At 38.9% G+C, this 14,963-nt stretch overlaps 1 protein-coding gene across 2 annotated transcripts in view; it reads right to left on the reverse strand.

The window, feature by feature from the left end:
- UBE2K (ubiquitin conjugating enzyme E2 K) overlaps nt 1-6,237 on the reverse strand; it is an 81,569-nt gene extending 75,332 nt beyond the window's left edge. The window contains exon 1 of one of the 2 annotated variants that reach the window (XM_027103129.1): nt 5,971-6,216. In XM_027103129.1, coding sequence (XP_026958930.1) covers nt 5,971-6,033 — 63 coding nt within the window. In that variant the 5' untranslated portion in view covers nt 6,034-6,216. Of the gene's footprint in view, nt 1-5,970 lie in introns of both variants that reach the window. The other variant, XM_027103131.1, reaches the window with a different exon arrangement.
- Between the last annotated feature and the right edge of the window lie 8,726 nt (nt 6,238-14,963).

Consider the following 14,963-nt stretch of genomic DNA (forward strand, 5'->3'; position numbering starts at 1 on the left):
AATATTGAACTGTCACCCACTGTTGTACTTAGTTTTATTAGCATTCAGCTTTTATATTGTTTATGAAAAGTATAGTCCCATAAAGCAACCATATATAATGGTTGGAGTAAACTGGTATGCCAAAAGCTTGGGTGAAGTTCACCATTAACCAGATCTGAGTCACTGAGCAACAATCAATCTCTCTAGGCCTCAGTTTCCTGATCTTATAGATGAAGTTTTTGACCTAGATCTAAGGTCTCTTTCAACTTTAACATTCAACACATTTTCTAAGACACTGTTAATGCATGCTTTGAACAAAGACTTTGAAAGTCATCTTTTGAAAACCTTTAAAATGAAATCATATAGTATATGCTCTTATGTCTATCCTTTTACTCAAATATACTCAAAGCAAAAAACAAAAAAACATACTCAGGGCTTCCCTGGTGGCGCAGTGGTTGAGAATCCGCCTACCGATGCAGGGGACGCGGGTTCGTGCCCCGGTCCGGGAGGATACCACATGCCGCGGAGCGGCTGGGCCCATGAGCCATGGCCGCTGAGCCTGCGCGTCCGGAGCCTGTGCTCCGCAACGGGAGAGGCCACAACAGTAAGAGGCCCGCGTACCGCAAAAACAAAAACAAAAACAAAAAAAAACATACTCAAAGTTAGTCTGTGCTATTAAAAACCAAGAAAATGACTGGAAAGGGGTGGGGTGTGGGGATTCTGATGGTGCTGGTAATATTAATATTCTGTTTGTTTTGGGTGCTGGTCACACTTTATTGTATGTACTTTGTATATTACCATTTATTATTTTGATATGAAAAAGGTGGTTTTTTTCTCCAAAGAAAACTTATGTGTTCTAATTCCACAACTATGTTTGTGTATATCAGAGCTGTGTAACCTTTTTGTTATAAATATATAAATGTGGTGCTTTGTGACCACCTAGAGGGGTGGGATAGGGAGGGTGGGAGGGAGACACAAGACGGAGGAGATATGGGGTATATGTATATATATAGCTGATTCACTTTGTTATAAAGCAGAAACTAACACACCACTGTAAAGCAACTATACTCCAATAAACATGTTAAAATAAATATATAAATATATATATATTTATATATACACACATATATATAAAAATGTGTTTCTTGCCTAATTTTGTCCATAACCCTGCTCCCTAGTTCCAGTTCAGGCATCTACAGAAGAGATCATTTACTTGTAAATTACAGTATTCCTGAAATTCCTTTATGACTGTCTCCTGAAATTTGAAGTCAGTCTTAACTTTCCTTTGGAACCTAGCTCAAGAACCTCCCTACATACACATACCCTCAGAACTCACATAGCATTGATTTTTTGCATCTAACATTTTTATCTTCCTCCAACCAGGTAAGTCTTTTAGGGCTGTTGTCAATATGCTCAATAACTGCTGATAACATATTTACTGAGAAATAAGAATATATATTCTTTACAAAGGGGTGACCTGCAAAGGGATCCCAAATGCATCTAACTCTGTGCCTGACAGACAGAGATCAAAGCCTTTATAATAACCCAAAAAAAAAAAGAGAGAGAGAGAGAAGAGAAATGCACCCCAAAGAGTATTACTTGGACAGGCTTTTTGTTGTTGTTGTTTTTTTACCTCAAATCTATAACACTTTCCTTGCTCAACCTACACCCAGAACCTCTTAAGGCACACTATCTAAATAAGTTAAACTGATGTATAATTTACATAACTGTAAAAACATACCACTTTTCTATTAGTAAAAAACTGTTCAAATTCTGGTAACATTAGTTTATAGCAGGAAATTTCAGCTTTTTCCTTACATCAAAAAGGAAAACGTTTAAAAGAAAATGATGATAATTAATTGATAAGGGTCAAAGTCTTAAAACAAAAACAGAACATTCAAACCTAGTAGAGCCATGCTATATAATTTTTTGTACCTTTACTTCCCATTCATTCAACTTTTAGAGAAATTATACTACACATCCTACCTAGTTAAGTCTTAAATGTTCTTCTAAAGAGTTTTGTCTACAGCAATGGTTCTCAGCATTTGGCAAAGTCTGGAGACATTTTTAGTTGATATGATTGGCAGGGAGAGGGTAGGGAGGTGGAGGGAGGATTGCCTGTGCTATTGGCATCTAGTGCTATTAGTCAGGGATAGTGCTAAACATCCTACAATGCACAGGAGAACCACCCACAACAAAGAATTCATTATCTGCCCCACATAGTGCCAAGGTTGCATGGTCTATAGAAATCAAGAGACTTTCTTCTAAAGATTTGCAACTAGTTCTACACAGAATAATCAAATATATAAAATTTAAAATAAAAGATACAAAAATCCATTTAAATACTTAAGGAAAACGTATACAATAGTAGTTTTCATGAAACCAATTTGTTAATGCCATAGATTTAAATATTCCCTATGAGAATCCTAGAAAATCCTAGCTAGCAAAGTGCAGCTACAATATGAAAAAAACTACAGGTACCATACAGCACAAGAACAAGCAAGAGTATGTGCACTGATTTAAGGGCATTTTACTTCACTGAACATCAAATTTAAAAATATTTTCCATATTGAAATGCAAGTAAACCTTTAATTACAGGTAACACTTATTTTAATGTTTAAACTAACAAATCAGGTTGTGTTTAAATCCTTTAATCAGTAATACAAACCAGGTTCAATTATTTTTAAATAATTAAAAGTATGCCTACCTTTGGCAAGTCATGACAGCATAGTACAATATAAACACAAGCAGACTTAGATCTACATCTCAAAGCTACACATTTGCAGACAAATAATTTAACTTCTCTGAATCTCAATTTTCTCATCTAAGAAATAAGAAATCTAATTCAAAGACCTGTTCTTGAGAATTAGCAATAATGTATATAAACAAATGGAACTGAGAGCTCCTCTACAAATGGCGGTTAATTGTTAATACCAATAATAATTGATAGTAAATAATAATACAACCTATGAATACAGATTATAGTTTTATTCTATCCTCATAAGCAACAACTCATTTATGTAATTCAACTCAAAAAATAACCATAAAATGTACTTTAAATCAATTTTCCATGCCTAGCAACTTTGAAACATTACTTAAAATTCACACTCAGATTTAAATAAACCTGACACATAAAGGACAGACTTCCAAACACAGTTTCAGGAAAAAAGGCCTACATGGTTTATTTATTTTGAGTAAATAAAGTATTAGCATGACTCAAAATTCAAAAGGGATCTTTTGATGCCTGTTGCCCAAGACACCCAATGACAGAGAAGCAATCAATGTTACCAATTTCTCATTAATCCTTTCACCTATACAGACAAATACACTTATTCTCCCACTTCTGATACAAAGGGTGGCCTCCTCCCACTATTCTGCACTGTGCTTTTCACATTTAATTTATCTTGGAGGCTGTATTTTAACTAACAACACGCTCCAACAGTGGCCACTTACAACTTCTTATGGCCCGAATTCAGCAAATGTCAGCTATCTTTACTAAGGCACTTAAAAGGGGGAAAAAAAATCCTTAAAATCAATCAGGAGTCTTAGTAAACACAAGCATATGAAATAAACTTTGGTAAAATGGAGATTTACATGAGGAAATACTTGATTAATTGACCAGCCACTCAAATACTGCATTTACCTACATAAAAAGGAAACACGTGGACGGTACTACAAGTTCTTCAATGAGTTGAAAATAATCAACATAATCCACTTATAGAACTGGACCTAGTAAAATATCAATTAAATAAAATATTGGCGAAAATAAAGCTATTTACTGGTTATATATTCCAATATCTGACCCTTTCCTAAATGTTCTTTTCACTTACTTTCTGGAATAAGTTTCATTCCAGATTTATAAAGGTACTGTCCTTAAAAAAATAAATTTTCCTGTTTGTATTTTCTGTTTTCTTCCTCTGAAACACTATGTCACTTGAAGCAAGGCTTCATCATCCCTTACTCAATATAGAGCTGTATTATTTTAACAATATGTATTACTATAGCAATACAAGATTTCTTTTACGCATCAATTTAAGTACTAAGAATATCACGGTGAAAAGTCAACTCACATAATGCAGAGACTATATGAATTATAAGAGCAGTAACTTACCACTTTTAATTAATAGAAAATAACGCATTAAAGTCTTATATTAAGTGTCAGGCTTGTACAACCGTATCATAGAAGAAATGTTTTAGGCTACTGGCAACAATATTAGCTGCAAACTTTCATTAGGAAGATATATGTCAACTGTCCTGGAATATATTTTCTTATTAGAGAAAAACTTAGAATCACTGTTTCACTGTATATCAGTACAGGCATTTACGACTCTTTTTCTGCACTGTACCACAAAAATACAAAGTCATCCTTCCATTCAGAGTTTTGGCACTTGAACAAATACAGAGGTCAGAGTACATACACATGCTCTGTAAAACCAATCATTACTTATATACTATTACATTCAGTAAATCTGCTAGGATTTGGCATTTTTAAATAATTTTAAAGAATTTTCTCCATGTCTAACTGGAAAAATACATAATCACTTTAGACTCCAATAAAGTTCAACTGCTATCAGACTTACGTTAATAACTCATCACATACTTAAAATGCTGAATTTCACAAATCATTAAGATCATTAAAGTACCAATGTAAGAGTAAAATACAAATAGCAATAATACATCCAATAATGATATGTGACATCTTGAAAATAACCAGTCAGTATTTTTAAACTCCCTTTGTTGAATCCAAGGAGGAAAACAACCTAGCATTCTTCTTGATTTGGGTATGAAAAAAAAACTGTACTGATTCGTTCATAATTTTGAGTCAAATTACTAAAACACTTTAAATATCTTACATTAATAAGTGCGGCTAATACAAGAGTATCTAAAATTTCCAAAGGACTCAAGAGCAGGTTAAGACAAAAATTTTTTAATCATTTCAGATATAAATATGTTGGGATAAACCTACTTACTTAAAAAGGAAATATAACAATGTATTAATCTGCTGAAACCTCATGTTTTTTAATAGGGATGTTCTTCAAAAGTAAGAATCAAGTTAACTATGAGGGACATCATAATGACAACTATGAGGGACATCATAGTGAAGTTTCATGGCACAACACAACAGTGTCACAGAGGCACTGTCTTGGGACACTCTGTAACTTGTAGACAGTATTTTGAAATAAGCTTCTCGTACACTCCATTATTTTATCCTAATCCTAGCTAAAAATATTTAAATGCCTTTAATACACCAAACAACTTGCCTTTACCCAGTCAAAAAGCTTTAGATGTCAATCGAAAAGAGGCCTAGATGTCGGGGTAAGTAGAAATGAGATAACAGTCTAATATGGAATTAATTTCCTATCTCAGGTGAAAATTCCCTTATCCCCCCACCCCCACTCAAAGAAGACAGCACCCCATTATGCCTTCTCTTCTCTCCCAATACCGAACTGAGAGGGAGTAACTCTGAACGTCCTTCTTTCATCAATACCTAAGGACTCGCATCGCTCCTTCCTTAAGGAAAGGACCGTGGCGGCCAGACCAGTTATAACCCAGAATACCCTTAAAAAGAGTGGGCCTTTGGGCAGCGCGGCTCTCCGGATCCAGTTACCACCTTTCCCCTTCCCCCAACCCACTTCCCGGGCTTTCTCAGGCTCGGCCTGCTCCCTCCCCACCCTACAGCCACACTTCCAGCTGTTGCCACTGCCTTGGGGCTCTCTCTAGAGCTCACACCCCGCCGATAAGCGCCCCTCCTCCATCCGCCCCCCTAGCCGTATTCCTCCCCAAACCACCCGCCCGCGAGACCGTCCATCCCAGGGCCCTGGGAGGGGAGGGGAAAACGGCGGAAGGAGGGGGAGACTGCTGCTTCCCCACAAGCAGAAGGGTGGCAGCAAAGCAGGCCACCCGGGGGTTACCAGGGATATTGGGGTCGCCACTGGAAGGGCCCTCCCGCCCTGGGCTGAGGTGGGGGACGTCCGGGAGTTCATTTCTGACCTCCTCGCTCTTCAGCACCTCCTTGAACTCCCGCTTGATTCGCTGCACCGCGATGTTGGCCATGTCTCCGCCCGCAGCTGATTCGTACCCGCCTCCTCCGCCACCGTTACGACCACCGCCACCGCCGCCACCTCTTCCTCCACCGCCTCCTCCCTCTGCGAGTCACACCGGTGCACACGAACGCGGCCAACGCCACCCCTGCCGCCGCGCTCTCCTGAGCGTGGAATCACCTCCGCGCCCGGCCACCAAAATGGCGCCAGGTCCGCGCATGCGCACGACGCTGACCCGGCCGGGCGGCGCAGCCGCTGCCGTCGTAGCCCCTTACGCCACAGTCGCGAACCCGCGCCGCGCTGCGCCGCGCCTCGCGTCTTTGCCCGAGCTGCGGCCGCGTGGCTCCGCCCTGCCGGCGTTTGGGGCCAGGAGGGTGCGGCTTCTGCGCCGGCCGGCGCTCCCCAGGCCTCCCCGGTCTTCTCCGGCGCCTCCTCCTCCGTACGAACCAATGTGATATGGTCGAGGCTTCCAGAATTTAGCCTCTAACCGAAGGTTCGAATCCAACCTGACCGGTTCACGCGGCCCCACTCGGCTCAGAGCGCCGCCCTGACTCAGCCAGACCCAGAACCCACGGGATTAATGTAGTCGTGTGTGTCTAGTGTCTGAAAACACTGTCCCGGAACTCAGTCCGGCCCATTTTCTATTGGTAAAGAAAATCTACTGCGGTTCGTTTTTGTTCTGAAGCCATTATAATACTGTTACTACAATCATCCCAGGATCTTTCCAGGTATAACAAATCATTAAATTAAGTATGGTCATTGTTGGGTCTCAGTTGTATCTAAGACCGCTTACTCCACAGAGATGCCTGAGAGTTCAGAAGCCGGATGTTGATCTTTGACCTACTTAGATAATTGATGTCAAGCCGTGGAACTAAAACCATAGTTTTTAAACTTGAATGTACATCAGAATCCCTGGAGAGTTTGTTTAAAAACAAAAAAAAAAAGATTGCTGGAGTGTAGTGTGGGCCTAATAGTTTGCATTTTTAACAAGTTCCCAGGTGCTTCTGCTCCTGCTGCTGGTTCAGGGACCACACTATGAGAACCACTGAACTAAGCCCTGTAAAAATAGTTTATAAAGTGAACAATGGAGAAATAGTTGCTTCTTGGGGACGAAGGGCAGCTTCTGTAAGCCTAGGGTCTACAACAGTGTCTGGAGCTAGTTGGCAGTCAGTAAATATTGAATGAATAAATGAGTAAAGATAAGAGTAAAATGTTTTAAGTGGAAAGTAAATTTGAAAGTGGTTGCTAGGGCTTCCAGTAACTAATATGGTTTTGATGCTGAGGGATGCTTTGAATAGAGAACATTTTGTAATAAGTAATAACGTTTATTTAGAAGTTTATATTTCTTGCATTTCTTTCACCTAACCAATCAGTAAAGTGTCCTATTAGAAGAATATCATAAATACACCGTCTTAGCAAAAATTACCAAAATTGTGGCAGTAGAAAAGAAAATAGCCACTGGGGGTGAATCATTCAGTGGAGGCACATGGCAAAAAAGAATTTATTGAACTCCTGCCGCGGGAACCAAGAGAGTATTTTAAATTCCAGCTCTCCTCCATACCAGCTCTCTCGGCCAAACTTGGTTTCCTCTTCTGCAAAATAAGGAAGCTGGATGAGATGATCTCTTTCAAGTTTTAAGAGTTTAGAAATCTAAAACATCTCGAAACATTCCCGTAAATGGACTAATTAACTATAAAACCCTTCCAGCAGAGCCCCCTAGTGGTCCTAACAGGAACCGACTATACATGTGGGTCATGGCCCAATAAATTATTGGTATAATGTATAAATCATGCAATGCTATGTGAATTTGTGCTAGTACATTAAAAATAGTAATTTCGAAGTGTGCAAAAATTTTTTGAATACTTTACATTTATCACCTTCATTCAGTCCCCAATATTAATCTTGGAACTTCAAAGAAATTTACAACACTCAAATCACTGGGAGACTAATTAGAAGGGTATGCTAATTTCTTTGGGGAAGAGAGGTTTGGTAATTTTTAAATGCACATAATCATTGGTCCTGAAATTCCACTTTCAGTCCATTTTTACAGTCCTTCCAGAGAATGAGGCAACTGCATATAAACTGACCTGAGACGATCCTCAAAATACATTCTAAGGGAAAAAGAGCATTATGCTAAAAGCAATGTGGTATCCTGGATTGGACCCTAGAACCACAAGGACATAATTAGTGAAATCTGAATAAATTCTGTAATTTAGTTAGTAGTATTGTAGCAATGTTAATTTCCTAGTTTTGACATGGTACTATGATTGTGTAAGATTCTAACAGTAGTAGAAGTGAGTAGAGTATACAAGATTCTCTAAAATTTTCTGTAAATACAAAATTATTCCAAAAGAAAAATTTTATTTTAAAAAACCACTATTCAGTCCAGATTGTGTGTAGTATACCACAAAGTATGTGATGGAAGAAAGGAATATGCTTGTGAATCCATAAAATATCACTGGAAAAATACATCAGAAACTGACAGCATCATTGTAAAACAACTATACCCCAATGAAAATAAATAAATAAATAAAAATGTACAGAACATTAAAAAGAAAAAAAGAGAAACTGACAGCAGTGGTTATCTCTGAGAAAACAGCTTAAGTTCCTTGGGGAAGGCAAAGTGGGAGACCTTTCATCATGTATCCCATTGTAAATTTTACCTGTTCAAAACTAATTTTTAAAAAATGAGTTTCCAGTAATGCAGATTATAAGCTCTTCACTATTATGATCTAGTTCTGATTGCTTACTTCATTACATAATAAATTAAACAAATAATTATTGAATGCCTACTATGTGCCAGGCATAATCTAAGCCCTGGAGGCATACTAGTGAACAAGACCAAAAAAACCCTCGAATCGTAAAAGGATTTGCATTCTAGCAAGGATAAGGAAAAATTCATCTCAAAGTATAGTCTGAAGGCACCTGGGGGGCCCCTGAGATGTCTTCAGGAGTCAATGTGCAATGCCCAAACTATTATCATAATAAAACTAAGATATTATTTGCCTTTTTACTGTGTTGACATATGCACTGATGATGTAGAAGCAGTAGTGTGCAAAAAATTACTAGTAATAATTTTACTAATGCTATACACTCACTATTTGAAAATGCCAGTTTCACTTTAGAATGTCTTCGGTGAAGCAATAGAATTTTTTAAATTTATTTATTTTATTTTTATTTTTTTTTGACTGCGTTGGGTCTTCATTGCTGCGCGCGGGCTTTCTCTAGTTGTGGCGAGCAGGGACTACCCTTCATTGCGGTGCGTGGGCTTCTCATTGCAGTGGCTTCTCGGAGCACGGGCTCTAGGCACGCGGCCTTCATTAGTTGTGGCGCATAGGCTCAGGCTCTAGAGCGCAGGCTCAGTAGTCTTGGCGCACTGGCATAGTTGCTCTACCGCATGTGGGATCTTCCCAGTCCAGGGCTCGAACCCATGTCCCCTGCATTGGCAGGCGGATTCTTAACCACTGCACCACCAGGGATGCCCCAGAAATTATTTTATTAAACTTCAACTTTAAAGTACATGTCAATATTCTATATGATACATGGGAAAGGTACATAAAGGACTTCTGCATACCAAAGTTCATAGTAAAGCACTTGTGCAAATGGTTGCGTTGCAAGCTGAACTTAGCCACTTTTTTCATGGAACACCATTTTTACTTAAAATAATGATTGAGACAAACTATGTTTATTAAGAGTTGGGTATTTGGCAGGCGTTTTATCAAAAATGAACAAGGTAAGCCTATCATGTCAAGGAAAACAACTGGCAGAATTTGTTGAAATGATAAAATTCAAGCTTTCAACTGAAAATTAGAGGGTTTTTTTTTAACCCATAAGAAAACTTTTTAATATGCGTCTTATTTTTTAACAAATTATATACAGGAAGTTCTACACATATAATGTATGTACATTATAAACCACACAGATATTTTTTAAATGATACAAAGGCAAATAGGTTCTAATATTTTCTTTTCCTAACTCCTAAGGCTTAGAAAATTAGAGTTTTAGAAAACATATCTGCCACTGTGACTTGACAGCTTCCCAATATGCTTAAAGACCTTTCTGATTAAGTTGGGTGATATTAATAAATGTGATTGCTAGAAATTATGCAATGAAGTATGTCAACGTTTGAAAGATCTGCATAAGTTAGTGAGGCAATAGTTTCCAAATGACCAATGCATGATGTCACAAAATCATGCATGGGTAAAACATCCATTCAAGGATCAAGACAGACCAATGGATTTTAATGTAACAGAATACAAAAAGTTCATTCATAACATTTCAGATTCCATATTGCACCTAACCTTTGAGAAACTACCATTTGCCTAGATTTAGTTATCTGAAAAAAGTTATTAAAATATTCTTTCCCTAAAAAAAAAAAAAAAAAAAAAAAAATATTCTTTCCCTTTCCAACTACGTATCTGCGTGAGGCTGGATTTTCTTCATGTACTTCAACCAAAACAACATGTGCAACATATTGAATGCAAAGACATACATGAAAATCCAGCTGTGTTCTATTAAGCCAGGCATTAAAGAGATTTTGTTTGGGAAATATAGTTATTTTTCACTGAAGTTATACTATTTATATAAGCATGTATGGATTTTATTATAGTTATTAATAAATGTTTCAATAACTTCTCAGTTTTAATTTCTAACACAATGTTGTTTAACCCACATAAACAAATGCTTTTTGGAATCCTCAATATTTTTGAAGAGTGTAAAGGAGAACATCTGAGTATACCGTGCTGCTTAAGCATGAGATTTAGATCTAAAAAGTTTCCCAATTTCAGAATATATAATATATGTAAACATTATTTATGTGAACGTTGTGAAATTGGCTTTAGATGGATGGAGGAAAGTTCATCTGGTAACTCTTCTGATGTCTCTAACAGAACAATGTGTTTTGATGTGTTGAAGCACATAAAAAGAAATGTGACAAGGGATAATTGTGCTTAGCTGACCCCTGATAATACTCGCCTACATTGGAACTGTTCAAGTCTTCCTTTTTGTAGCTTCTGATAGTTACTATTACTGCTCTACAGATTCAAATTTCCTGTTCTAAATGCAGAGCAATATTTTTTTTTTCCTACAGCCCTTTCCTGACCTTGTGTTTTGCCAGCTTTTTGAGACTTTTTTCTTGCGTCTCTTACCAATGCCTATTCTATCCAAGTCTGTCATTTAACTCTCTTTTTGAAACACTCAGTCATAACTCTAAAGTCATTTTGCATTTTTTCTCCTCTTTCACTGAGTCCTTATGGTTCCCATCTTGTTAGCTCCTCTCCTTGTTACCCACCCCAGCTGGGGTGAGGAGCTCTAGCAGCAAGAGTAGAAAGCAGCATTTAGATCTGCAGTCAAACTGCATATTGATTGTAATGCACACTGTATTATCCCAAATATAGAGAATAGATCAGAAACCCCACCATTGTGGCTTTCAGAATATCTGCAGCATGGAGTAGAAAGCTTGTTTCAGTAGCACAGAATATGCTTCCTTGCCTTAAATTACTTATTGTTCCTGTCATGCACAGAAGTTCGTTAGGTGGGAGGTTTTTTAGGAAAGGACCTCATAATTCCACTCTGTCCAAGGAATATGCAGCTACAACTGGGACATGGCTATAGGACCTTCATACTCCACAGTCAATACACCAGCCACCGTTCTGGTAGACTGCCCTCTGCTGATCATCCCATTTGTTTTTGCTGAGTTCATGAATTCCTTTCTGTCCTCTAAACCAGAGGCCTCTCTTTTAGAGCCTAGAATCACTGGAGCCCCAATGCAAAACTCCCAATCCTCCAGAAGCTACTCTTCAAAATCCTCTTCCTCTGGTTGTCTCAAAGGCCATGAACTAGTCAACATGGGACTTCCTGCTAATTAAAATCCACAACTAGCTTCTACCTACTCAGCCCCTCAATTATGTCAATTATTTTTTTTTAATATTTATTTATTTGGTTGCGCTAGGTCTTAGTTGCGGCACTCTGGTTCCTCGTTGCCACATGCGGGATCTGGTTCCCTGACCAGGGATCAAACCTGGACCCCCTGCATTGAGAGCATGGAGTCTTAACCACTGGACCACCAGGGAAGTCCCACTTATGTCAATCATTTATCTTTCATTTAGAATACAGATTTTCACAAATCATATAAGCCTCATCAAATTGGCCAGATATTCTTTGTTTGCTCCTCCAAATCCACTCTCCAATGTTTTCTACTTTGTGTGCCTAGATGCTGGAAGTATGGGCTACCAAGTAGCTGTTACATGTAGAAAGCTTTCTTACCATCTGGATTCCAGTTGAGCATGGCCAGTGGAAGGCTCTGGCAGGAGATGAAGCCAAGGGTTAACAATGCTACCTTTCCCTACCAAAGCCCGCAGTTCTGATAGCTCTTTCCTTCAACTGCAGCTACAGCTACTGCTATAGCTCTTTCAAGATCCCAGTAATCATGCTCCCCTATCCTTTCAAGCCTGGAGGTGCCAAGAGCTCCCTGCTGTTGTTAGCCTTTGCCAGCTTCCTTTAACTTTTGTAAACAGTCTCTTTTTTTTTTTTTTCTTTTGCAGTACGCGGGCCTCTCACTGTTGTGCCCTCTCCCGTTGCGGAGCACAGGCTCCAGACGCACAGGCTCAGCGGCCATGGCTCACGGGCCCAGCCGTTCTGAGGCATGTGGGATCTTCCCGGACCGGGGCACGAACCCGTGTCCCCTGCATCGGCAGGCAGACTCTCAACCACTGCGCCACCACGGAAGCCCCATGTAAACAGTCTCTTAACAAACCCTTCTCAATATCCACCGGCTTCCAGCCAGGATCCTGTCTGATACACCAAGGTAAAACCGTAAGTTCTTACTCTCCTGGATGTTGTTATTATTGAGAAAAATTGCCTGTTGATCTCTCCTGCTCTACAGCCTCTACATCAGGATTACTTAGAGGAGCTCAGAGTTATAGCTTTCCCCACTAAGGTGAAACTCTGAAGGGCCAACTGAGGTATTACCCTAAGAACAATAGATAAATATCTTTCCCTTTATTGGTGCTCCCTGTAGTGGCGATTCACACCGACTTCCACCTCTTTATAGCTGGGCATTTCAACTGTACGATCCTAGGGAGTGACTCCTTTCCAGGGTGAACAATCCAGCTTTATCTCTTTCCCTAGAGGCTTAGGGAAGCATATACAAAAGAATTCCCCCATACCCTCTGAAGTTAGCAAGCACCATGACTCAGACACTCTCGGGAGACCCTACAGTAACATAATGAAAATCACAATTGAAAGCAGCAGGAGACATATTTATCATATAAATATCTCAGCAAAAGCACTGTGCTCAGCATTTTTTTTTAATTTTAAATTTTATTTTATTTATTTTTTTATACAGCAGGTTCTTATTAGTCATCAATTTTATACACATCAGTGTATACATGTCAATCCCAATTGCCCAATTCATCACACCACCATCCCCACCCCCCAGCAGCTTTCCCCCCTTGGTGTCCATACGTTTGTTCTCTACATCTGTGTCTCAACTTCTGCCCTGCAAACCGGTTCATCTGTACTGTTTTTCTAGGTTCCACATACATGCGTTAATATACGATATTTGTTTTTCTCTTTCTGACTTACTTCACTCTGTATGACAGTCTCTAGATCCACCCATGTCTCAACAAATGACCCAATTTCATTCCTTTTTATGACTGAGTAATATTCCATTGTATATATGTACCACATCTTCCTTATTCATTCGTCTGTCAATGGGCATTTAGGTTGCTTCCATGACCTGGCTATTGTAAATAGTGCTGCAATGAACATTGGGGTGTATGCGTCATTTTGAATTATGGTTGTCCTAGGGTATATGCCCAGTAGTGGGATTGCTGGATCATATAGTAATCCTATTTTTAGTTTTTTAAGGAACCTCCATACTGTTCTCCATAGTGGCTGTATCAATTTACATTCCCACGAACAGTGCAAGAGGGTTCCCTTTTCTCCACACCCTCTCCAGCATTTGTTGTTTGTAAATTTTCTGATGATGCCCGTTCTAACTGGTGTGAGGTGATACCTCATTGTAGTTTTGATTTGCATTTCTCTAATAATTAGTGATGTTGAGCGGCTTTTCATGTGCTTCTTGGCCATCTGTAGGTCTTCTTTGGAGAAATGTCTATTTAGGTCTTCTGCCCATTTTTGGATTGGGTTGTTTGTTTCTTTAATATTGAGGTGCATGAGCTGTTTATATATTTTGGAGATTAATCCTTTGTCCGTTGATTCGTTTGCAAATATTTTCCCCCATTCTGAGGGTTGTCTTTTGGTCTTGTTTATGGTTTCCTTTGCTGTGCAAAAGCTTTGGAGTTTCATTAGGTCCCATTTGTATATTTTTGTTTTTATTTCCATTACTCTAGGAGGTGGATCAAAAAAGATCTTACTGTGATTTATGTCAAAGAGTGTTCTTCCTTTGTTTTCCTCTAAGAGTTTTATAGTGTCCGGTCTTACATTGAGGTCTTGAATCCATTTTTAGTTTATTTTTGTGTATGGTGTTAGGGAGTGTTCTAATTTCATTCTTTCACATGTAGCTTTCACATGTAGGTCCAGTTTTCCCAGCACCACTTATTGAAGAGACTGTCTTTTCTCCATTGTATATCCTTGCCTCCTTTGTCATAGATTAGTTGACCATAGGTGCGTGGGTTTATCTCTGGGCTTTCTATCTTGTTCCATTGATCTTTGTTGCTGTTTTTGTGCCAGTACCATATTGTCTTGATTACTATAGCTTTGTAGTATAGTCTGAAGTCAGAGGGTCTGATTCCTCCCGCTCCGTTTTTTTCCCTCAAGACTTCTTGGGCTATTCGGGGTATTCTGTGTCTCCATACAAATTTTAAGATTTTTTGTTCTAGTTCTGTAAAAAATGCCATTGGTAATTTGATAGGGATTGCATTGAACCTGTAGATTGCTTTGGGTAGTATAGTCATTTTCACAATATTAATCCTTCCAATC

The sequence above is a fragment of the Aethalodelphis obliquidens genome, unplaced genomic scaffold, assembly GCF_003676395.1.
Source record: "Aethalodelphis obliquidens isolate GAN/ISIS:26980383/991018 unplaced genomic scaffold, ASM367639v1 scaffold6, whole genome shotgun sequence".
In the NCBI taxonomy this organism is placed as follows: Eukaryota; Metazoa; Chordata; class Mammalia; order Artiodactyla; family Delphinidae; genus Aethalodelphis; species Aethalodelphis obliquidens.